Here is a 25,250-nt window from a genome sequence, read left to right on the forward strand (position 1 = left end):
GCAGCTGGTCCTTAAAGCGGGAGTCCACCGGGACTCCGCTTTTTTTTTATTTTTTTTTTAAAAGCCAGCAGCTACAAATACTGCAGCTGCTGACTTTTAAAATGGTAACACTTACCTGTCCAGTGCGCCCGCGATGTCGGCACCCGAAGCCGATCTCTCGATCATCTCTCGGGTGCTGCCGCCGCCATCTTGGGTATGGGAATCAGGAAGTGGAGCCTTTCGACTTCATTTCCCGGTTCCCTACTGCGCATGCGCGAGTCGTGCTGCGCAATAAGGACGGTCCCCGCTGCCTCTGGGATCTGTGTGTTTTCCAGCAGGCAGCGGGGGACTTTCGGAAAGGGGCGTAATCTACCCCCCTTTCCGCAGAGAGCTATCCCGGAAGTGGGTGTAGATACCTGTACTGTACAGGTACCTGCACCCCCCTCCCCCCTGAAAGGTGCCAATTGTGGCGCCAGAGGGGGGGCAGGGGTTCCGATGAGCGGAAGGTCCACTTTAGGGTGGACCTCCGCTTTAAGAGGTTAAAAGGTTCTGAAGGCCCAGGTAGCAGAGAGGATTGACAATCCTGTGACCACTGTGAGTGGCTGTCATATGATCGGGAGCTGGTCCTGAACGTAAGTGAAGACTGAGAGCTGTCTCAAGTCTCTGTACTATGAGCACGCTCTCAGCACAAAAAATACCCACCCCCCCGTGACACATATGTGCATAGTGAGGGTGTTAAGGCCCATCCTTTTGCTGCCACACGTGTTAGGCAGGTGGCAACAGGTTAATGAGGATTCACTTACCTGATCCGCTTGAGTGGTCCCTGCAGTGTCTTCTACCCTTGGCTCAAGTGGTCTGAGGTCCTGATGTCATCAAAACTGATAGAGGGTCTATAGCCCTGCATTAGACATGCTGGATTGCGGGGAAGCACCATCTACGGGGGGGGGGGTTTAGGATCAGATAAGTAAAAGTGCTGCTCTTTCTCTTAGAATGAACACGCAATTTACCCTTGTAGTGCAGGCTTAGGCTGTCTAAAAGGGACCATTTTCATGACCTTTAAAGGGGCCTTTTTTGTCAAAAACACAGGGCTGCCATTGCTAATCTCCTCCTGAGATTAGCAATTACAGCCCTGTGTTTTTGACAAAAAAGGCCCCTTTAAAGGAAAAATGAAATGAAAAATGCAAGGTGCTTGACTATCTCTGGCTTCAATGCTTTCTTGGTCACAGACCTGAAACAAGCATGTAGCTAGTGAAGTCAGAGAAAAGTCAGATCTCCTAATACTCGCACATGTTCCAGGTCAGTTACTCAGGAATTACTGTAAGCTTTGGGTCATGGTGATAGCCAGGATCAGAGTGTTTTTTTTTTTTTTGTTTTTTTAAATCTCCTTATTATTTATTTATTTTTTAATCAAATTTTCTGTAAATAAAAATGCTTTTGGAGTAAAAATCTATCTTACATTTTATGTATAGGATACATTTAATAATTTAGTTTCTTCAGCATGAAATTGAGCTTAGTTATGTAGCATGAGGCTGTATATTCTACAATATTTACATTTTCGGTAAACTCGTTCAATGAATCCAAGCTCTGCAAGCTGAGATAACATGCACTGCATTGATGCATTCACACAATTTCACAGTAACCATGAGATGAACCAAAGTTCAGAAATATACCTTTATCCCATTGTATTGTCTATGTACACTACAAACTGTATGATTGAATCAGTTCTGATATCGCTGTTTTACTAACCTGACCGCTTATTATTCTAAATGGGAAACCTTCATTTTGTTAGCAAATATTAAAGATTCTAACTACCAGCAAGAATAAGTCCTTACATTTAAAGAGCACCTGTCATTTTAGATAGGATGCTGTTCAAAACTCATCCGATCCGCGTATCTGTGAACTGAGCCTTAAACTGGAGAGTGCAAAGTTTGGAGCAGCTGTGCACTGCAGCCAATCGCCTTCTAACTTCAGCTTATTCAATTAAAGGATAAGTACACCTTCGGTAACAACATGTTACACTGAGGCCGCGTACACACGGGCGGACTGTTCGCCCAACCTTGTCCGCTGAACAGTGTTTGGGCGGACAGTCCGCTCGTGTGTGGGCTTTCAGCGGACAGTTTCAGCGGACAGTTGGACGGACAAAGTCTTTCGGAAATTCCGAAAAACTGTCCGCTGAAACTGTGTTTGAGCGAACAGTCCGCCCGTGTGTGGGCCTGTCCGCTGTACTTTCGAAATGAGCGGACTGTTCCCGCTCGGAAAGTCCGCCCATTTCGAGCGCGTGTACAGGTAGGCGGGGCCCGCGAAGGAGACGTTGCGGGCTCCGCCGCCTGGAATGGGCTTAAAGGGGAACCCCAACGCCGAAAAAAATCGGCGTGGGGGTTCCCCCAAAGTCCACACCAGACCCTTGTCCGAGCACGCTACCCGGCCGGCCAGGAAAGGGGGGCGAGCGAGCGCGCCCCCCCTCCTGAGCCGTACCAGGCCGCGTGCCCTCAACATGGGGGGGTGCCTTGGGGAAGGGGGGGCCGCGCAGCCCCCCCACCCCAAAGCACCTTGTCCCCATGTTGATGAGGACAAGGGCCTCTTCCCGACAACCCTGGCCGTTGGTTGTCGGGGTCTGCGGGCGGGGGGCTTATCGGAATCCGGGAGCCCCCTTTAAGAAGGGGGCCCCCGGATACCGGCCCCCCACCCTATGTGAATGAGTATGGGGTACAATGTACCCCTACCCATTCACCTGTGAAATAAAGTACAAAAAAAAACACAACACAGGGGAAAAAATATTTTATTGCACAGCTCCGGGGGTCTTCCGTCTTCGGGGGTCTTCTCGCCGGACTCCTCCGCTATGTGTGTGTAGCTCTTTTACTAGCGGAGGAGTCCGGCTTTCTTCCTCCCCGCCGCCGGCCTCTTCTCCCGACTTCGGGGGTCTTGTCCCCCTCTTCGGTTCTTCTGCCGGGCCACCGCGCCTTCTTGTAGCTCTTTTACAGGCGGTGGCCCGGTCTTCCTGCTTGTGGCCTTCATTATTAGAAACCCCAAATGTGGCAAAATAGACGCATGTTTTTCACGCAAATAAACATGGCAAAGTCCTTCTTTTTATTTAAAAAAAATAAAAATAAAGATGTACAAAGCTCAGAAAGGTGCATGAATTATTTTCGTGCTATAGTGTGAAGGCAGCTTAAAAGGCCCAAACTACAAGTGCTGGGGAAAGAGTTTTGTGAACAATGGGGATCCTAGTGACTTTATTCTTTCCCACAAATTATTCAATGTGGAGACTCAGTAAATACATCATCCCTCCCTTTTTTATGGTTGCTTGAAGAACAATTGCCGACAACATGAAGCAAGCTGGGAAAGTTGGAATGCTGTTCAGTTAATACGGCATATGTATGGTAAATCCTAAGGTTTACTCGGTGTACTGTCTTCTATAATCCTGAATCCAAAGACTGTGTAATGGGAGGGTGCTTCCTGCATCTGGTTTAGAACTTCCTCTCTCCCTCTGCGACTTTACCAATTCAACCTTCCCAGGTCAGATAATAACATTGTTTTTATGGGCACTGTAATAATCCGGTTTTCTGTATAAAGGAGCCCGCAGTCGTGCTTGGAAATGGCTCTGCTGCATTACAAACGGGTAAGAAAACTGGGTTCACAGGGCACCTCGTCACTGACAATATGGAGTGTGGTGGACGGGTGTTTATAGCAATGTCTGGGTGAAAAAAGAACTAAGCGACTTTGAATGTAATACACATATAACCCAAGACTTGGGATAAAAGCCTTGCAAGAGTAATATTTTTTGTTAGAATATGCAGCTTATTTTCCGGTGACATGTAAGGCCAGCTGTCCAAATGTCCTTGCAAATCCCTTCACCACATAACATGGTATAAATTATTGTCAATAATGTGTCATTACAATAAAGCTTTGCTCAGGTGTGTGCACTCTGGCTAACAAAGCTGCCATCTTCTTCCATTTTAACAATCTGCTTTCCATTCTCCAGCTTGCAGTTCAAATACTTCTTGCACTTGTCGCAATTTTTCATTTGAGGTATTCCAGTCAAGCAGCAGGGAAATTCACTTTCAAATTCTATAATGTGTTCTGAAATGTCATTGTCAAATTTTTCATTAAGAGTAGTTTATTTAAAGCCTATACTGAGGCTTACTTGTAGATATCCCAGATATCTAAACCTGCACAGTTTAGGAGATATCCCCTGTATCTGCATGTGCCGACGTCATCAGCACATGCACACTGAAGCAATGACACATACGTGCTGTTTGCTTCAGCGAGTGTGCTGTTACAGGCACCTCCCATGCGCATCTGCGGGAGTGACGTCATTGCGGCTCCAACCAATCATATCGCTGGAGCCGTGATGCCCAGAAGTAACTCCGGGGGGGGAAATGTCGCTGGCCAGTGCTGTGTACAAGCACCGCAGCAGGGGCTTCAATCTCGGGTATTACATAATGAGCAAGTATGCTATGCATACTTGCTCATTATGCCTTTCTCTTGCAGGTATTTTTTTTTTTTTTCTCCCCATGTAGGTTTACAACTACTTTAAGTAAGGGAATCAGTCTGGTTCCCTACTGCACACACGAATCACACTGCAAGTTCCGAGCGATCCCTGCTGTCTTCTGGGACCTGTGTCTCCCAGAAGACAGCAGGCGGACGGAGGAGGGCCTGGACATGGCGTAGATCACCGTGGATACTGTGGTGATCTTTTGTCATAAGTGGGAGCAAATACCTGTATTAGACAGGTATCTGCTTCCCTCCCCCCTGAAAGGTGCTAAATTTGACACCGAAGGAGGGGGAGAGGGGAGGAATCCGGACAGTGGAAGTTTTATTTCTGGGTGGAACTCCGTTTTAAATGTTGGTGTTGTGAAGTCGTCTTAGGTTTAGCAGGAATCGGCTGAATTTTGATCTGTGTGTACCGCTGTCTGGTCAACAGAGACCAGTCAAACTACCAACTTTAGTTAAATGGTCCTGCTGGAAAAACAGTACTCTATCAGTGGCTGCAGCGCAGATCAGGTTATTCTGACAGGGAAGAGGGGAGTCCCAGCAGCCAGAATATGATAGGGCAGCAGGAAAAATCTTTTTTTTTTTTTTTCAGTGCGCTGGTTAAATGAAAAAGTTACCCGTGCATAACCTGCTTTAGAAACATGGCTGCTTAGTTGTAGGTCTTGTAGTAGTCCTATGCAAAAAAAGTTAGAGGAGCTCCAGGCTCCTTCAGAAAAAATGAAGTCAGCTACTGTATAAGTACTGTAGCTGCTGACTTTTTTTTTTAATATTCAGGCATTTACCTGTCCAGGATTCCAGCGGCTTCTTATTGGCTCAGTCAATCACAGTGAGGAGAGAGCAAGGGCTGAGTCCAGTCATGGACACACAGAACAGGGCTTGGTAGCAAGAATGAATGAGGGCCCCAATAGCAGGCGGCTTTCTATGGGGACACTCGCTCGGGGTCAAAGCCCAGAATGCTGGTGGGTAATTCCAATTGAGGAAGATTGAGGCTGCTCTGTACAAAACCATTTTTTTTTATTATTTTGTTTTCCTTTAGAATCACTTTAATTCGGCAGAGCTGAATCTTAATCACAGTCAGAGCTTCTCCATCGGCCTCAAGGCTTTTTTTCACAATAAAAAACAATTAAGCTGACTGGCAGCCTCCTCCTCTTGGCAGTGGTTCTTGGGTGTTTGTTTCTGGTTTTCTTTTAAAGCACAAGTGCATGAAAAGCAAAACTGTAGGAGACCTTGGTCATGCAGAAATCTGTGTTACCATTCCACAAGGCCAAGATGAGATGTGCACATAACAAGAGATAAAGCAGATTGAGGCTCTAGCCATAGAGAATGGTGGCCAATCTGTACAGATACTCTCTTCAGTCCTACATATGTGCTTCATTACAATAAGCAGTAGGGGGCACTGGATCTGAACAGGCTGGACATTGGTAATATGGATTTCTATTAGACCAGTATACTGCATTATATGTACTTATTTGCTGCAGAGGTGGGAGAGTACGGTGCTAGGTGTTCACTTGCCTATCATCTTGCTAACCTAATTCTCATTTCAGTGCTTATACCTGTTCTCTGTACTAAGTTAGTTTTGTATGATTGATTTTCAGTGGCGGTCTCAGTAACCTGTTGTATAAGTGCAGTCTCGTAGACTCTGTTCAGAGCCAGTCCAGTGAGCCACGACAAGTTCTCTTGCGGCTGTATGGGGCTATCCTGCAGGTAATGTAGTGTTTCATTGGTTACATTTGTTTTTTTTTATTTATTTTTTTTTATTGGTTTTGTGTAGGAAAAAAAATTCTAAGGCCAGTGAAAGCCAGTTGCATGGATTTAAAAAAATAAATAAATGCGATGTCCATGATTTGCTAAGGGGTATCCAGGTACTCTTTTATACATGACACAAATTTTGCAACTTGTTTCTCAGCAGTTAAAGCTGAATGTTAGGCACAAAAATAGTATTATAATATATTCCTTAATCACAGGGGATATACATCCATAAACCCAGATACTATCTTGTAAAGGTAGCAGTGATATTGTCACCAGTCTGTACATAATCTGAGTAGAGCTGTAATAGGGACCAGGAGGCTTCTCTCACTACAGGCTGCCTGCAGTAAACTATATAGGAGGGGGCAATGCAAGACCAGTCACCCTTCACAAATAGAGTGAGCAGCAGTAACCAACATACTCGCTAAGATTCAAGATGGAACACAAGTGCCTCCTTATATTTCTTTATGATACATCATGGGATACAGAGCCTTAAGTAATTAATGGGTTATAGGCCACCTTCAGGTGTTGACACTGGCTATACCCAATCAGGGACGTTCACTCCTTTATATAACCCCTCCTCCTTCCAGGAGCACATCAGTTTTTTCGCCAGTGTCTAAGGTGTTGGTCACGAGTGAAGATGTGCTCTGAGGAGCTCCACTGGAGGGATCTATGCTGGATTTAAATGGCCTCCATAAAGACCAGATCCATCCAAAGTGCCACTAAGACCTAAAAGGATGGTACCTGGGGCCTCGTATCCGAAGCATTAGGTTTTGCCTGTAACGCCTCTCTTTGAAGGGCTGGACCCCAGGAACCCAGCGCTTTGGTCTTGCTACATTACCTAGTTTTCCTGGCGGGGTGCTTTTACAGGTCCAAGGGAGTTGTCACCCCCGATATTAGGGCCCTCGGTCGGAAGGTTTGCTAAACTCAGCTCGCAATGATGGGTGAAGGCTGGATTGTCTGTTAATTCAGCAAATCCTGCGGCGGGGATAAGGTAAGGGAAGAACTTGGGTATTAAAAATGCCTATGTATTTCTTCCATTAGGGAAATTTTTTTTTGTCATGCCTTAATTCTCCACTAGAGGGAGTCTATACACATACCTTACTCTGTTGTCTTCACTGTAAAGCTCAGTCGGTGTCTGGTTGCAGCAGCGTGTGGAGGGGGATTTTTTTCAAGGTAAAAAATCTGCAAAAATGTTTTCTTTCTCCCCCTGATGGGACCAGAGGGTTAGGGGGACAGCAACGCTAATACCGCTAATTGCTTTACTGTGGCTGATTTCTCTTCTTGTGCCTGCTGCTGGATGAGTCCCTGCTCCCCTCCAGCGCCCCCCCCCCATCATGTTGGGCTGATGGACCCGAAAATGACACGCACAAGTGTGGGAACATTTTAAATGTAAAGAGGGCAGAATTTTTTCTCGGAGGGGGCGGGCCTAAGCACAATGCTGAAGACGCACGGCAGGCTAAAAACAAATACAACACAGCTGTGACAGTCTCTCCTCGCCTGACGAGGAGAAAACAAGCAGCCTGCAACAAAAGGACACGAGCTGTGGGACATGAGCATTGCAAACTGGCATTCCTGATACAGGACGACGCCTTTTTTCCAACACTAGGCTGAATTTTATAGCGGCTTTAAACGTCATGACTATTTTCAGCGCTTAAGTGAAATTTGAAAAACAAAAAGGTAAGGGTTTCACCCCCAGGCGCTAGGATCCCGAGTCATATTTCCATGCTGTCATCCTCGCCTGAATTACCAGTTATGGCAAACCAGGGTGAGCCATTGGAACAAATTGATGGTGCAACTGCTTCTCACATCTCAGCACCTATATACGTCACTGAAGATGTCCTTTGCTCCTCCCTGCAGGGTCTGGAAGAAAGATTAGCGGCTTTAATCGCATCCTGCATTCAGATGGATAGGAAGCATGCGAGATCCTCCCCTATTTCAGAACCTTTCCAAGGGGAACAGTGGGCACAGGATAAGGTGTTACCCTCAGTCGATCAGGAGGAATAACAAACCAATGATGATTCCTCTGCAGAGCAAACAACGGTAGATGAGCCCTTTTCTGCCTCTCAATCTGAGAAATTGCTGATACAATCTCTTACAGAGTTGGTTCGTTCTATTTTTTCATGCTACCCCTAACAGCGTCTCCCTTGAAAGTTTAGTTTCTTCCTTGGGTGGCCTTAAAACCCGCTTAAACCTTTTGCATGTGTTTCCTGCACATGCATTACTAGAATAGCTTATTTTTCGCTGAATGCGATTACCAGATAAGCCTTTTATCCCTCTTAAGAGATTTTCAATTCTCTATCCCCTGGAGGAGAAATTCTCCCAAAAATGGAAAATACCAGCAGTTGACGCTGCGATTTTCCAATATGAATAAAGGCCTAACTTGTACAGTAGACAATGCACAGATGCTAAAGGATCCAACAGAGAGAGAGTTGGAATCCCTATTGAAATCTACTTTTTCCATGGCAGGTGCCGTTACTCAATCTGCATTCGCTGCAATAGGCATCTGTCAATCCCTAAAGGACCAATTTAAACAAGCCCTTAAAGAAGTTCCTGCGCAACAAGCACAGGAACTAGCTGAACTACCAAAAGCATTATGCTTTGCCATAGATGCTATTAAAGATTCTATTCACCAGGCGTCCCGCCTTACGCTTATGCTTGTGCATATGCGTAGAATCCTGTGGTTAAAAAATTTGGTCAGCTGAATCACCATGTAAAGTCCTCCTCCTAACTAGGCTCCTTTTTCATGGGGAACGACTATTTGGAAAAGACTTGGACAAATATATCCAAACAATTTCTAGTGGTAAAGGTACTCTTTTGCCAGTCAAAGTATAAATGCCCTTCATTTAGGCCGGGTTCACACCGCTGCGATGCGGGAACGCCGCGAATCCGCGGCGTTTTCCCGCATCTCATTACTCCCGCCGGCAGTTCACACTGCCCTATGCGGACGGCTGGGAGTGTCAATGATATGTTAATGACACCCCCAGATCCGTCCGCATATCGCAGTGCGATCTGCCGACTCGCACAGGAATCGGATTGCATGGTGTGAACCCCCATGTGATCCGATTCTGTTGCGGACCAAAAAAAGGGTCCCGTGCGAGTTTGCTGCGGGAGCGATGCGAATTCAGCCATACTATCTGTATGGCTGAACTCGCATCGCTACGGAGATCGGATGTGATTTGCGGTGCGAATCACATCCGGATCTCCCCCCGCAGCAGTGTGAACCCAGCCTTAAACGGGCTCTTTCCCCAGGGGTTTCTGCCTCTAGGCGGGGGGGGGGGGCGGCCTCCGCCCGTCAGACTCTCTAGAGGAAAATCTCAGTCAGACCCAGGCTCAAAAGAAGTCCTGGGGTCGGAAACCTGCAAGCCAGAATCCTAAAGCCTCATGAAAAGGCAACTCCCCCCTCACCAAGGTGGGGGGAAGATTTCTGCAGTTTTCAGAAGTCTGAAAAGAAGAAATTCAGGACAGATGGGTCATCTCCACGGTAACGTTGAGGTACAAGCTGGAATTTCTGGACTTTCCACCGTCTCACTTCCTGAGGACAAGTGTGTTCCCAAAGATCCATAGAAAAGCCAATCTCTGTTTCATGCACTAGACCGATTCATATCTCAAGGGGTGATCATACAGATCCCCACAAAAGAGCAAGGTTTGTGGTTTTCAGTCTTTTTTATGCTACCGAAACCAAGAGATGTTAGACCCATTTTAAGTCTAAAAAATCGAAATCAGTTCCTGAAGATCTGCTCCTTTTGCATGGAGACGATCAGGTCAGTAGTTTCTATCCTTCTAGGAGGAGAACTTCTGGCATCAATCGATATTAGGGATGCATATCTGCATGTCCCTGTATATTCCCACTCACCAAAAGTTTCTGCAGTTCGAATTAGAACAGCAGCATCTTTAGTTTGTAGCCCTGTCCTTCTGGCTAGCCATGGCACCCTGGGTGTTCACAAAGGTGCTGACCCCACCCCTAGCTAGGTTAAGGGCACAGAGGTATAACGGTCGTAGCATACCTAGAGGATCTATTAATAGATTAGTTGGTGGCTCATTTGGAGCAAAGCATACATACTACAACCAACTATCTGAAAAGTTGGGTTGGATTCTCAACCTAGAGAAATCTTCCTTAATACCGCTAAAAAGGCTGAAGTACTTGGGTCTGATCATAGACACAGCCCAGGAAAAGGTGTTCTTGCCTCAGGCAAAGGTTCACTTCATAAGAGAGTTGGAGCGGATGGTCAGGTCAAATGGCGATCTCTCCATTCGCCTTTGCATGCGGTTGATAGAAACCTTGGGGACTCCATTCGAAGCAGTTCCCTATGCCCAGTTTCATTCAAGACTATTGCAAAACAGTATCCTGTCTACTTGGAACAAAACAATTCAAGCTTTAGACTTGCCAATGCAGCTGGCCCCATGAGTGCCCCAAAGCCTCACTTGGTGGTTACTAATCCAGAATCTGCTGAAAGGAAAGGAAAATCCTTCAGACCAGTTATCTGCAAAGTGGTAACGATGGATGCCAGCCTTTCAGGCTGGGGAGCGGCACTAGAAAAGACAACTGTCCAGGCACAGTGGTCCAGAACCACAAATAACCTTGTTCATCAATATCCTAGAGATTCAGGCAGTACGTCTGGCTCTAAAGGCCTGGACTTTCAAGTTACGGGATTGGCCTGTCAGGATTCAATCTGACAATGCCACAGCTGTGGCCTATATCAATCACCAAGGGGGCACTGAAAGTCTCTCAGCGCAGAGAGAGGTGAGGCCCCATATTCCTTCCCACTACGGCCAGATCTTCATTAGCATGGACCAATTATTTCATCCTTACGGTCTCTAAATTTAACGGATTGGCTATTGGAACCCACATTCTGAAGAAACATGGGCTTTCCGGGTCAGTTATCTCTACTCTGATTAATGCAAGGAAGCCAGCTTCCAGAACTGTAGAGTCTGGAGGGCTTTTTTATCCTGGTATGAATCCAAGGGTTGGCCTCCTGGCAAATGTATCATAGGCAGAATTTTTGCCTTTTCTACAATTAGAGGTAGAAATTGAATTGGCCAAGTCTCACTCAGTTTTATCGATCTTTTTTCAAAGACCACTTGCTACTTATTCTTTAGTCTAGGGCTTTTATACAAAAGGTGACGTGACTTATTCCGCCCGTCAAACTGCCCTTGAACCCTTGGGACTTGAACTTTAGTTTTGTCTGTGTTACAAAAACAGCCATTTGAACCAATACAACATATTCCCCTAGCCTTTCTGACAAGGAGATTTGTATTGTTTGGTTGCTATAGCCTCAGCAAGAAGGGTTTCGTAATTGACTGCTCTTTCTTGTAAAGAGCCATATTTGATTTTTCATGAGGACAGAGTGGTGTTGCGCCCTCGTCCAGACTTTTTTCCAAAAGTGGTTTCAGGTTTTCACCTGAACCAAGATATCGTCCTGCCGTCGTGTTTTCCAAAACCATGTTCCAGGGAAGAAAAGTCACTACATTGTCTTAATGTAGTGAGAGCAATGAAATCTATTTAAAGACAACTGCTCAGATTCGTAAGACGGATGTCTTATTTATTCTGCCTGAGGGTCCTAAGAAAGGACAGGCAGAGTCGAAATCCACTGTCGCTAAGTGGATTCGGCAAGTGATAATTCAAACTTGTGACTTAAGGAGTAAGATTCCCCCTTCTCAAGTTAAGGCTTACTCTACCAGGGCGGTTAGTGCTTCTTGGGCAGTGTGTCATCAGGCCTCCATGGCTCAGATCTGTAAGGCTGCAACTTGGTCTTCAGTGAATACATTCACAAAATTTTATCAGTTGGATGTAAGGAGGTATGCGGATATTGCCTTTTGGGCATAGTGTGCTGCAGGTAGCAGCATAAGTCCTCAAAGTCTGGGTGTGCCCTGCGGGTTGTCTCTCCCTCCCCTCAAGTAGCATTCCTCTGGTACGTCCCATTAAGTAATTACTTAAGGCTCTGTGTCCCATGATGTACGATAAAGACAATAGGATTTTTATTACAGCTTACCTGTAAAATCCTTTTCTAGGAGTACATCATAGGACACAGAGGTCCCTCCCCTCTTTTGGGATTCAAGAATATTGCTATGCTACAAAAACTGATGTGCTCATGGGAGGAAGGGTTATATAGGGAGTGAACTTCCTTGATTTGGTATAACCAGTGTGAACACCTGGAGGTGGCCTACAACCCATTAAGTAATTAAGGCTCTGTCCCATCGTGTACTCCAAGAAAAGGATTTTACAGGTAAGCTGTAATAAAAATCCAATTTTTTTAGATATTTGTTTATCCTGGAGTTCAACTTTAAAGGGATTGTTTGTTATTTTAAGAAAAATAAAAATTTACTTTACATGTTATACTTACCTCCACTGTGCAGCTCGTTTTGCACAGAGTGGCCCCGAACCTGCTCTTCTAGGGTCCCTCGGCGGCTGTCTCCGTTTCTTCCCACAGGTACTTCTCACGTTCATGTGAGCTCCCTCGCATGGTGAGAAGCACCTGCGGGCACGCTCCCGTGATGCAGCCGGTGGCTATAGCCGCTCACTGTATCACACGGCCCCACCCTGGCGCGCCGCGTCATTGGATGTGATGCATAGAATGCATTAAGGTGAAAAAAACATTTAGCTTTACAACCCCTTTAAAGGCTCAGTACCCAATGTTTTACAGTGCATGTTACCTATTTATTGTTAAGCCATGGTAGAAGCTAGGTCAATGTGACAAGGCAATAGGAGGTAGGTGGGCTACAGATAACAGGTGACCTATAGTGGATATAAAAAGTCTACACACACCTGTTAAAATGTTAGGTTTCTGTTTATGTATAAAAATGAGACTAAGCTAAACCATTTCAGATCTTTTTCCACCGTTTTAATATGACCTATAAACTGTACAACTCAGTTGAACAAACTGAAATCTTTTAGGTGGAGGGAAGTAAAAAAAAAAAAATACAGTTTTTTTTTTGGGTATGAGTCTATCAGCATGGCACATCCATGTTGTGGCAATATTTACCCACTCTTCTTTGCAAAAAACACTCCAAATCTATCGGACTGCGAGTGCATCTCCTGTTCACATCCCTCTTCAGATCACCCCACAGATTTTCAATCAAATTCAGATCTGGATTCTGACTGGGCTATTCCAAAACCTTATTCTTCCGAAGCCATTCCTTTGTTGATTTTGGATGTATGCTTTTGGCCGTTGTCATGCTGAACGATAAAGTTCCTCTTCATGTTCAGCTTTCTAGCAGAAGCCTAAAGGTTTTGTTGCTGATATTGACTGGTATTTGGAATTTGGTCATAATTCCCTCTACCTTAACTGTTCCAGCTGAAGAAAAACAGCCCCAAAGCCCTGCCACTACCATGCTTCACTGCGGGTATGGTGTTCCTTTGCTCATGTGCATTGTTTTGCACCAAACATATCTTCTTTGGAATTGTGGCCAAAAAATTAAACCTTGGTTTTATCAGACCATAACACATTTTCCCACATGCTTTTGAGAGACTTCAGATGTGTTTTTGCAAAATTTTGCCGGCCTTGGATGTTTTTCTTGGTAAGAAAAGGCTTCCGCCTTGCCACTCTACCCCATAGCCCAGACATGAAGAATACAGGAGATTGTTGTCGCATGTATCACACAGCCTGTACTTGCCAGATGTTCCTGCAGCTCCTTTTAATGTTACTGTAGGGCACTTGGCAGCCTCCCAGACCAGTTTTTTCTTCTCGACTTTTCATTCATTTTGGAGGGTCCACTTCTTGGTAATGTCACTGTTGTGCCATCTTTTCTCCACTTGGTGACTGTCTTCACTGTGTTTCATGGTATATCTAATGCCGGTACCCTTCTCCTGGCTGATACCTTTTTAACAATGAGATCCCTTTGATGCTTTGGAAGCTGTCTGCGGACCATGGCATTTACTGTAGGGTATGACTAAGAATAGGTCAGGAAAGGTCTGCTAGAACAGCTGAACATTTATTTGGGGTTAATCAGCGGCATTTTAAATGGTGGCAGGTGTGCCCCTCCCCTGAAAGATTTCAGTTTATTTTTCTAATGAATTGTACAGTTTATAGGTCACATTTAATGGTGGAAAGTTCTGAAATGATTTATCTTTGTCTCATTTGTTACATCACAGAAACGTGACATTTTAACAGGGCTGTGTAGACTTTATATCCATTGTAGGTGCATGGGAGCTGTTCCCCCTCCTACCAGTACCTTCTTTTGCCTTGTCACATTGACCTAACCTATTTTGCTTTCACTGTGCCTTCACAGTAAATATGTGCTGATGGGTAAGATTAATGACTGTTAATCTCTTGCTGTAAAATTGCTACCCCTTGACCTAAAAACGATGTGCAACTTGGCTTCATAAGGAAGTTTCAACTTTTGATCTTTTTTTATATGTAGGGTGTGGATTCTCTTGTTCTGGAGAGTGTCATGTTTGCAATACTTGCCGAGCGATCCCTGGGTCCTCATTTGTACGGTGTGTTCCCACAAGGTCGTCTGGAAGAGTACATTCCGGTAAGCTGTTCAAACTGAAAAAAAAAATTTAAAGATGATAGTAACTGGTTAACTTTTCAGACACCACTATTCAACTTCTACAAGAAGTTTTTTTGGATATATGCTTGGAGAGTGAACCTTTTTTTTTTTTTTTTTGTTTTTTTTATTTTATTTGATTTTTTTGGGAAAATTACAGCATATGTTAGGCATTAGTAGTTTATGATCCAAAACAGGCATAAAGTTAACATTTGTTTTTATATTTACTTTCCAGATTTTTTTTTTTTTTTTTTTTGACAACCGCATTTCTCAGAAAGTATACATGATCTTTCTTTCATTCTTGTCTTCTATATGACTAGATATTGTTCATCTGTTTTTGGTAGCAAATTTCAGTTGCAGCCTCAATGAGCAGAAGTCTACATGGTGCTTCTGTCTTTTATTTTGTTATAATATTTAGATTTCATGTTACTTCCTGCCCTGATGACCACGATAACTAAAAACCCACGACAGTCATTTGTGATGCACAATGCTTTTGCAAGCCATATGCAGGTCAGATTGGGTTTAAATAGAAAACGGTTGAACTGGTCATCACTGACTAATGGACACCTTGGGATAATATGCTGCGTGTATTAGAATAAAAAATGTTCCTGAACAGTGGAAGTGATTATTTTCTGGTACAATTTATTGAAATATAAGAAAAATAACAGTCGTAGTAATCCCACAAAGGGGATATGAAGGATAGACACAATATAGAGTAACACAGGATGTGTCATAAGGTGTAAAATATGAAACAACAATAACCCTCCGACCAAGGTGGGATCAACACAGGGTGCCTGAACCACAATGTTCAGGGGCTGGGGTGGGTAAGGGAAGTGGGCCACTCAACTCAAAATTGGGATAAACAAACCAAAAAAATATATGCGGAAAAGGATGAGAAAAAATGAGGAGGGGCTGGGTGACAAGAGGAGAAGTGAAAAAAGAGAAGAAGCATAGCGAGAGAAAAGGAAGGAAGAGAGGAGAGAAAGTTCCCCCAGACTGGGAGGTAAGAGATTAAGTAGAGAGCCTGCTCGGGGTGCAAGGTTGGAAGAGCTTAAGAATACAATGGGGCCCACACCTTAGGAAACAGCGTGGGAGTTGTGGAGGATACTGGTCATCTTTTCATTGATCACAAGGGTCGTTGGGATGCTCTTCACCTCTACAAATGAAACGGCCGACTTTTTTTTCCCTGTTAGGCTGCTATAAATAGGTAGGTGAGCAATTTCTGCTGGCTGGAAAAACAGCCTGGGATGGGACAATAAAGCAATGCTAATTTGGCATCCTTGGAAATTATTATTTTAAGGAGATATGTCATTAGGATTGCCACAGCCTTTCCCGTACCTGACTCTTAGAAGCTACTTTTGGGACAGACCGGTCCAACATGGCATTTGGGAGCCATCCAAAAGCAGCCCTATCCCAGTAAATGTGTGCCTTAGTTACAGTTTGTGCAGATACTTCAGGAAAAATGTTCAACTATTTTTTTTATATTTATGGTTTCTCTAATATTTAGAGTCGGCGACTGGTGACTGCAGAGCTCAGTGATCCAGAGATCTCAAGTGAGATTGCGGCCAAGCTCTCCAGGTTCCACAAGATGGTGATGCCATTTAACAAGAATCCAGTATGGTTGTTTAAGACTATGGAGAAGTAAGTTCACACATGTACTGTCATCCTCTAATGTCTAATCTATTATATTGGAATCAGGGCTGGCAAATCCTGGTTGCCTGTTGGTAGAAACTGGGTTTGATTTACTAAAACTAGTGATTGTAAAATCTGGTCCTGCTGTGTATGGTAGCCAGTTTTCTCACTGTGTCTATGTGAATGTGAGAATGTCCTCACTGCTGTAGTACTGTAACATCGATATCAGTGCATTTTTTGACAGTTACCGCACAAAGTAGACACATTATCTTCCCTGCAGCACTCATGACCTTCTCACCACACATCCTGTATCTAGTGAGAAAATAGGAAATTGTGCCTGTGACTCAGCTGTAGAACTGATGGTTCTTTTGTTCTGATAATTCTAGGATTTCTAGGGACCAAACATGGAATACAGTGTAGGGTTATGCACATGTATTCAGTAGGAAAATATGCTGTAATCCCAGAGTATAGACTCTTCATTAAATATGTGGTGGAGCAGAGAATACATACTAGCTGTAATCAATGAGGTAGCAATCTGTCATGAAATACATTCTAGGGACATTTTGCAAGAACATCCTGCCTCTGAAATTGTATTCTTTTAATTATAGCACTAGTAGAGGTAAAGGGTGCATTAATAAATTGCATTATGAAAACTGCACACGTTTTACCCTAGGCTCACATCTATATTGTTGATGCGGTTTTCAGCCATATTTTGCAGTGCTTTTTGAACATGCATTTTTGATGCGCTTTTTGCATGCAGTGTTTTTGTTTTTTTTTTTTTGTTTTTTTTTTTCCCTCTCTTTAACAAACGGTGTATAGTTGACTCATCAGACAGCTGAATTTAAAAACAAGAATTGCCAGCAACAAAAGTGCCCCCCCCCCCACCCCCCCCCACCAAACCCTTGTCCAAGCATGCAGCCTGGCAGGTCAGAAAAGGGAGGGGACGGGCGAGCACCCCCACCCCCCAAACCATACCAGACCACATGTCTTCAACACATGCCCTCAAAGCACCTTGTCCCCATGTTGATGGTGGGTCCTCTTCCCCACAACCCTGGTTGGTGGCAGTCTGTGGACAGGGGGCTTATTCTGAATGATTTGCCCCCCCCCCCCTTCTCAGTGTGAGTGAGTATGGGCTACCCACCAAAATACTGTAAAAAGACACAACGAGAGTTTTTAACAAGTCATTTATTAAAAAATAAAGTCCCCTGGTTTAGATCCATGGTCAATCGCAACCCCAATTCCCCTCCCCCCCTTAATGTGGGGGCATGTGAAGTGTGGCCTGGTATGGTTTGGGGGCGGGGAATGGAACACGTGCTTGACCCCTCTTTTTCATGACCTGCAGGGCTGCATGCTTGGATAAGAGTCTGGTTAGCTTTTTTTTATTCTGGCATGGGCTTTCCCTCAAAATACTTAAATTGGGGTGAAAGGGGATCCTACGCCTGCTCTGTCAGGAGCGATCGCGGGCTCCTCAGTGACACTGCAGGCACGCGCCCACTATACCGGCAGGAAGCGGAGGATGGCATATGATGCCCGCCCAGGATGGGAGTTCCCATCTGCGCATGTCGTTTGACAATATGCCAGGAATGAAGTGGTTGATGAAATATAGTATAACATAGGAAAAAAGCATGTAACCTATTCTATTGATGGATTTAGGACTTTAAGTCAAATTTGTAAGTAAAATGCTGTATGCAAATAGCTTATTTAAAGGCCATGGTTTTTTGATTGCACAGCATAAACGCACTAAAATAAGACAGTTGCATGGCACAAAAATCTGGTCATATATGCTTTACCAGATAGCTTCTACTGTTAAGCGTAGATCTAATGTATCTCTTCGGTTTTGTGTTCCCTTTTAGGTACATGTCTCAGATTTCTTCTCTCTCCTTTACACAAGCTCATCTTGTGGAGAAGTTCAACAAGCTGAAGAGCTTCCATTTAGAGGAAGAAATGCAGAGACTGAAGTAAGATTGCAACATACCTCACTTGAATGTAATGGATCTTTACTTTTGTCTAATAAATCACTGCACAGTTTTAGTTGATGTTCCGGTCATATTTGTAAAATTAGGAAGGGACACTGTATGAAAAAATGCAATCGCTCTAATCTGCATTGATTTACTAGCTGTGCAGAGTACACAATATGTGTGAAATATTACTTTTGTTATAAGAGCCGGATTTACTTGCTGCATAGCATAGCACTGTTTGCCCCTTGACAAAACCCAATTCTGATCTGTTAAAGCGTGCCGAGTTTCAGTATGCTGGCCTTGTAATATCAGCAATCTCTCTCTTTAGTCACAGCTGCACTGAGATTTGTGTGTGAAGTCCCACCAGAATTCAAAGAGTGTGTGGGATGGAGGAATAAAGAGGTTATCTTTATACAGTGTGAGATCATTTAAAAATGGTAGCTTTATTATATGCTCCTCCACAGAGACTATTCGATTTGTCTGAAACCAGACTTTGGCACAGATTGTATTTTTGTATCTTTTTTATGCACTAAGAATGCAAGGTCTGCTTAAAGATAAAAGTTCTGGGGGGAGTTTTATTTTGTACAATGCCCTTCATTTAAAAAATTTGGTACAGAGTGTTTCTTGGCTCTGTACACAACGGGTATAGTATTTTTATGTTTCAATGTTTTTATTAAAGTTTTACAAACCAAGAGATAAGTACACTTGGGCATAACTGTCAAACATTGTAATACAGTAATGGAAGTCATTTGTATGGAAATGTATGGTATGGTATAGTAAACAGACAAGTTTAGGTAAAGAATATGAGCTATATTAAAAGCTGATCAAGGGGTAAGGAGCGCCGTCTCCCGCTCCCGGACACCCCATCTGGGAGCAAGCTGTACCCCGGGGGGGGGGGGGAAATCACACCACCCACCCCCATATGGTATAGTATATTTAAAAAGAAGTGTGAATTTTTTGTGGTACAGGTTTTATGTTTATATGATCACAAGGGACAATGACTCCTGATTTGTACTATTGCGTCTAGACCTGGCTTACCTTTCTAGTATTGCTGGCTGAACCCAGCATATTAAAGTATAACTAAAGGCAACGCGTTTCGTTTTGGATAGTGTGTAGAGGGATAAGGGCATCTGTCAGGTTTTTATTGCTGTCTGTGCCCCTATTAGGGAGATTCCCCATCTCTATTTGTCCCTTTTACCATTATCATTGAAAGTAAAAGAAAATCCCAAGTTTGGGCTTATCCCCAGAAAAGTAATCTAGAGGAAATCTTGCAATACTAGTTTTGATGACTTGGGGGGGTTCCATTAATTTGCAGGGATTTCCTCTCAATTCATGTTTTGGCTATGGGACAGGAAATTAAGGAAAATCTCCCCGATTGGGCTCAGATGGCAAAAAATAAACCAACAGGGGTTATAACCCTCTGTTATTCTATCCAAAATGGGGGAAAAAAAGTTTTGCATATACGGGGTAATTCTACTTAAAGTTGCCGGGACCTCATCAGAAAACGGCCTGTGTAGTCTGTTGAATGCTGGTTTATGATCCAGATTTCTGTGTGTTTTTTTTTTTTTTTTTTTTTTTTTTTTTTTTTTTTTTTTTTTTTGTTGGTGTAATGATTTTTGGTCGGTCCTTTAATTTTCCATTATTCTTCCAATCAGTGTTATTTTATTATTATTATTATACAGGATTTATATAGCGCCAACAGTTAACGCAAACTGTTTACGCAGCGCTTTACCATTATATAAGGGAGACAATACAGTTATAATACTATTTATTCTAGTGTAGTGTTTTTAATGGGATGGTTGATTACAGTATTCATTTAGTTTTATTTGGTATTGTTGCCTTGTTGTGATCTTTTTATTGCTTTGTAGAATGTAATTGTATTTTAATAATTTTCCTTTGGGATTAATAAAGTATTCTGGATCTGAACTGGTATGGTTTATCAGTGCTTACTTACAGCAAAAGTCAGTAATTTTACACGTATTTCACTATTTTGTAATTTCTCATTTAACAATGCTTTATACCACTCTATCTGTATAGGCTCCTTTTGGAATCCACACCGTCTCCTGTTGTGTTCTGCCACAATGATGTTCAGGAAGGTAACAAAGCCTTTTTTAATCACTATTTTCTATTACTGTTTTGTACTGGTCTGCCACAGAAATAAGTTTGAGTGTGCTTGGTTTTTTAAATGACTAAATTATAATCCTGGGTTGATGTGCCATTTATAGATATTATTCAAGTTTTCATTCGCATCATCCCAAATTCAAACATTACCAAAAACACAACAGAAGGACAGAACAGGACTCTAAATATGCCTTTTGAGACCTGAGTCACAAATGATAAAGTGACACATTTTATTAGATTACATGTTAAAAATAACATGTAAACATCATAGTGTACATCATACAGTGTACAGTAAGAAGATGAAGCTGGTACATTGTTTGAATTCAGTTGGTCGGTAATTTGATAGTATGCTGGTCTATGTATTTCGCAAGATCCCCTGCTTCTTCAGGACAACATAAATCTGGTACTATATATAGCTCAGACTAAGAATAAAAGACAAAAAGTATCATAGAAAAGTGTGTGTGTTATATTTTACATATTTACAAGATGACATTTGCATTTATATATGTGTGTATGTATATATATATATATATATATATATATATATATATATATATATATATATATATATATATATATATATATATATATATATATATATATATATATATCATTTTGATAAGATGGTTCACAAAGCCTCAAAAATAAACACCATTTAACTGGTTGCCATCCACTGTCAAATGACGGCGGTTCGGCTCTCGTTCTGGGACGAAATTACATAGTGCATTGCCTGACCAATATAATCAAAATACAAACAAATGGCCACTGCCCCCACCTATAAGTGGTCTGTTGCAGCATGGAGCACTGGAAAGGGGATGTATGTCAAATGCAAAGAGATTTACAAATGTGTGCAGACAAATGTGTTTTTAACGCATATTGTTAGACAGGTCAATTCGGTTGGTTACTGGCTGGTTGGCAAGTTTGAGCTTAGAAATCTCTTTGCGGTTGTTTGACATACATGCCCCTTCCAGTGCTCCTTGTTGCAGTAGACCAATTATAGGTGGGGCAGTGGCTACATGTTTTATTCTGATTACATTGGTCAGGCAACGCACTGACATCTTTGATGCCATAGTGTTATGTGCTGGGTGTTCAGTGTGCCCCTGTACCTTTTTAAGGAGGGATAGGCTTCTTCTAGGCCCCTCAGATCTACTGCAACTGCACTTCCAAATGCAGTTGCAGTGTACTTGTAGTACAAAGTGGATTTGCCTTTAGTAAATAAACCCCATTATGTCACCCTTCCAGTGCTCCTTGCTGTAATAGACCAGTTATAGGTGGGGGCAGCGGTCACTTGTGTATATATATTTTTTAAACACTGTAATATGCTCTATATCAGGGGTGCCCAACCTTTTGATGAGAAAGTGCCACTTAAGCGACTTGGTAACCGGCCGCGGGCCACAATGAGCGGAGTGGGCACATATGTATGTGTCCACTCCGCATATGCAGAGCAGACAGGGACACAGCTCACTCTACTCTATGGGCCCTCCCATCCAATCAGATGGAAGGGGGCGGATCCTCTTCTGTTTTTTTCTAGCGGATTGGATTGGAGCGGTGGGCTTCTGGAGGGTCCGAATTGGATCGTGTGAAAGGGGCCTAAGGCTGCTTCCACAATGATGCACTGCTGTTTACCCACACCGTGGATGCAGAGCAGTGCACCTGTGGCTTTCCTGCAGGTTAGCTGCACTTTGCCATAGACCACTATTATTTCCTACAGGTGTGGCACACTTTCTGAAGCCGCACCAAACCCGCAGGTGAGAATAGAAGCTTATGGCAAAGTGCTGCTAACCCTGCAGATGTGTTTGAAAGCATCCCAGTAACCACTGCAGGACAGTTATGCCCAGATATACACTGATTTTAGTAATAAACTTACCTTTTAATAACTTTCTTCCATTCAGGTATCGCCAGCTATTGCTGTCCCAGGCAGAGTGCATTTGGTATCACTCTGTTTGTGACAGGAGCCGGTGCCATACAGGAAGCATCGGCTTATGGGGCTCTGCTCCACAGCCGCTTGCTTCATTCACAACACTAATGCTCTGGGATGGCGGGTCGACAATCGGAGGGCTCCACGGGCCACACTAGTTGGGCACCCCTGCGCTTTATCATGTGCCTTACTGTCTATAAATCTTTATTGGCTTATATAGATACCGGTGTATCCCATGGGCTAGTAGGTGTATTCCCACTTGGAAATCTTTCTTCTTTTTCCTTGCTGGCATTATTTGTGGTGCTATTATCTACCATTACAGATGTATTGTTTGCCCAGGCCATTTTTCAGCTGTCAGCGCTGTTGCATTTTGAATGACAATTGCGCAGTCGTGTTACACTATACCCAAACAAATTTGTTTTTTGACATTTTCTTCACACAAATAAAGCTTTCTTTTGGTGGTATTTAATCACTGCTGGTGTGTGTGTGTGTGTGTGTGTGTGTGTGTGTTTTTTTAACAAAAAAAAAAGTTTTTTAGTTTAGTTTATTTTTCTGTCAGTAAATTTTGTAACCAAGTAATTTTTAGCCTTCACTGATGTGCGCTGATGAGGCAGCACTGGTGGGCATTGATGAAGAGGGGCACTAATATGCCGCACTGATGGGTGGCATTGATGGGCAGCACTGATAGCGCCTAGAGGCGATTCAGTTCGCATTGTGCGCTATATAAGTATTTCATTCATTCATTCACTGATAGGTGGCACGGATTGGCATCGCTAATGGGCACTGATTAGTGGCACTTGTGGCCACTGATTGGTGCCACTGGTGGGCACTGATTGCTGGTACTGCTTTACTATACTGTCATCAGGACACTGATGATCAGTGCCCTGATTACATTCCTACATGTCCTCCTGTGTGGAGATGCTGCTGCTGATTGGCTCTCCTCGCAACACACTTCCTCAGTGTGAGGCAAGGAGCGACAATTACCGGCACTTCCTTGTTTACATGTAACCAGCTCTTTACAGAGAACGTGTCTGCGCCGTGTCATGTCCTAGCAAAGGCCCCGTACGAGAGCGGCCGTTCTGGGATGCCGTCATTTGATTGAGATATATATCGCTATCATCATCGTCTCTATCTCCTATATATATCTCTCTATTTTTAAAGTAGAGATCTTACCCCCCATGGGTTGAATGGTGGTATATTCGATCTCAGCATTTGGGCTAGTATGTGTATATGAGAGATCTGTATAGTGTAGTAATTTATTATAAAACTCAAAATTAAATTCAGATAAATACCGCAGGCATGAAATCGTAATAAAACAGAACAGCCGAACTTACAATGGCGTTCGCCGCTCCAAACACGTGGATGCAGCGAAGTTAGCCTGCTTTAAAAAAAAATACGATTTAAATGCTGCAGCAATAACAACATTTTTTTCTGCAACATTTAAATCATATATTTTTTTTAAGTGAGCTGAAATCGCTGTGTCCATGTGTTTGGAGTGGCGGCTGCCATTGTAAGTTCGGCTGTTCTGTTTCATTAAATGCTGCAGCATATAAAATCTTATGTAGATGTAATTTGAAGGTGTTTTTATTACAAAAAAAATAATAAATTACTACACTATACAAGTACTCTTGGGCTCCTGGTTTTGGTGAGCTCTATAAACTTATCACTAGTTAGCAGTGTAAATTAAGTTGCATTGTTTGGAGCTGTTTTATATTCTAATTCGGGTAAGTGCATAGTTTGGGGCGAGGCTCACATGCACAGGATTTCCTTCACAATTTCTGGTGGATCCTGCTGGATATCCTATATTGCTAGATGTCTTTACGTTCTGGTGAGCGTCTAGTACTCTAGGAATACTCACACTGGATGAACTTGTCACACATTGTGCACTAATTTTGTTGTTTCTTTGGACTTTCACTGTATTTGTTTATTAAGGGCATTAGCTGAATTAAGCGCTGCACTATATATTGTTCACACAAACTCTTTAGCATGTGTTTGGTAATCTCACCAGATGATAGTGACAATGCTATGTAGGAATACTATATGGCACCACTCAATTGGTTTAAAATGTTAATTTATTTTTTATTTTATTTTTTTAACTCTTTTTACACAAATGCAGTTTTCTTTTGGGCCACATGTTAGATTTTGCACTGTTAAAGCGGAGTTCGACCCAAAAGTTGAACACATGCACTTATTCGTCTCCAAATTCACTAACCACACCACCCCCATACCAAGAACCAACACCGAGTGCCACGTTTGTTTTTGATAGGTTTCCTTCCCCGCTTCCGGAGACGGCACCACTGAGCCGTCTCTCGGAAGTTCGCCCCCCCTCCTCCTTCCTTTTCTGCTTGACCAATGCGCTATGACGTAAACTGGAAGGCTTCACTGCCTGGTTCCCTTACCAGGAATGCAGGAATGACGGTGGCTGCACCCAACAGACAATCCGAAGATCGGATGGGGTGCCGACATTGCGGGCTCCCTAGACAGATAAGTGTCCATTTATTAAAAGTCAGCAGGCAGAGCAGACAGCAGTGACTGACAGTCACCAGCTCTCTGCTCATGGAGCACTGAGATCTGAGCAATCAGTGGTGTTTGATCACTCAGTTCTCAGTCTTGGAGGCGGCGTAGGACAGATGCAGCAGCGGTCTGATGCTGCATCCTCCTAGGTAAGTATGATTTAAAAAAAAAAAAACGAACTTCTCTTTTAATGTTTTACATGTCCATGACGTAGCCATTCATATAGTGGCAGCGACGGTCATTCAAAATCATCTTGGATCATTCAAGGTTTACATGTAAACAGTGTGTCAGTAGCAGGCAGCGGTACTAATTACTCTATTGTATACATCTCGGCTCATATAGACATAAGCATGTGTTTGTCTGTAAAGGTTGAGATGCACTGCTGACCGTTTTTTTTT

General features: G+C 43.2%; 1 protein-coding gene across 2 annotated transcripts in view; it reads left to right on the forward strand.

Annotated features, from left to right (window-relative positions):
* Positions 1–25,250, forward strand: part of CHKB (choline kinase beta) — a 62,595-nt gene that overhangs the window by 8,477 nt on the left and 28,868 nt on the right. For both annotated transcript variants that reach the window (XM_077470653.1, XM_077470654.1), the window contains exons 2-6: positions 6,069–6,177; positions 14,581–14,694; positions 16,217–16,350; positions 18,195–18,299; positions 20,337–20,395. In XM_077470653.1, coding sequence (XP_077326779.1) covers positions 6,069–6,177; positions 14,581–14,694; positions 16,217–16,350; positions 18,195–18,299; positions 20,337–20,395 — 521 coding nt within the window. The remainder of the gene's footprint in view (positions 1–6,068; positions 6,178–14,580; positions 14,695–16,216; positions 16,351–18,194; positions 18,300–20,336; positions 20,396–25,250) is intronic.

The sequence above is a fragment of the Lithobates pipiens genome, unplaced genomic scaffold, assembly GCF_037356315.1.
Source record: "Lithobates pipiens isolate NorthernLeopardFrog02 unplaced genomic scaffold, aLitPip1_a1.2 Scaffold_8, whole genome shotgun sequence".
Classification (NCBI taxonomy): Eukaryota; Metazoa; Chordata; class Amphibia; order Anura; family Ranidae; genus Lithobates; species Lithobates pipiens.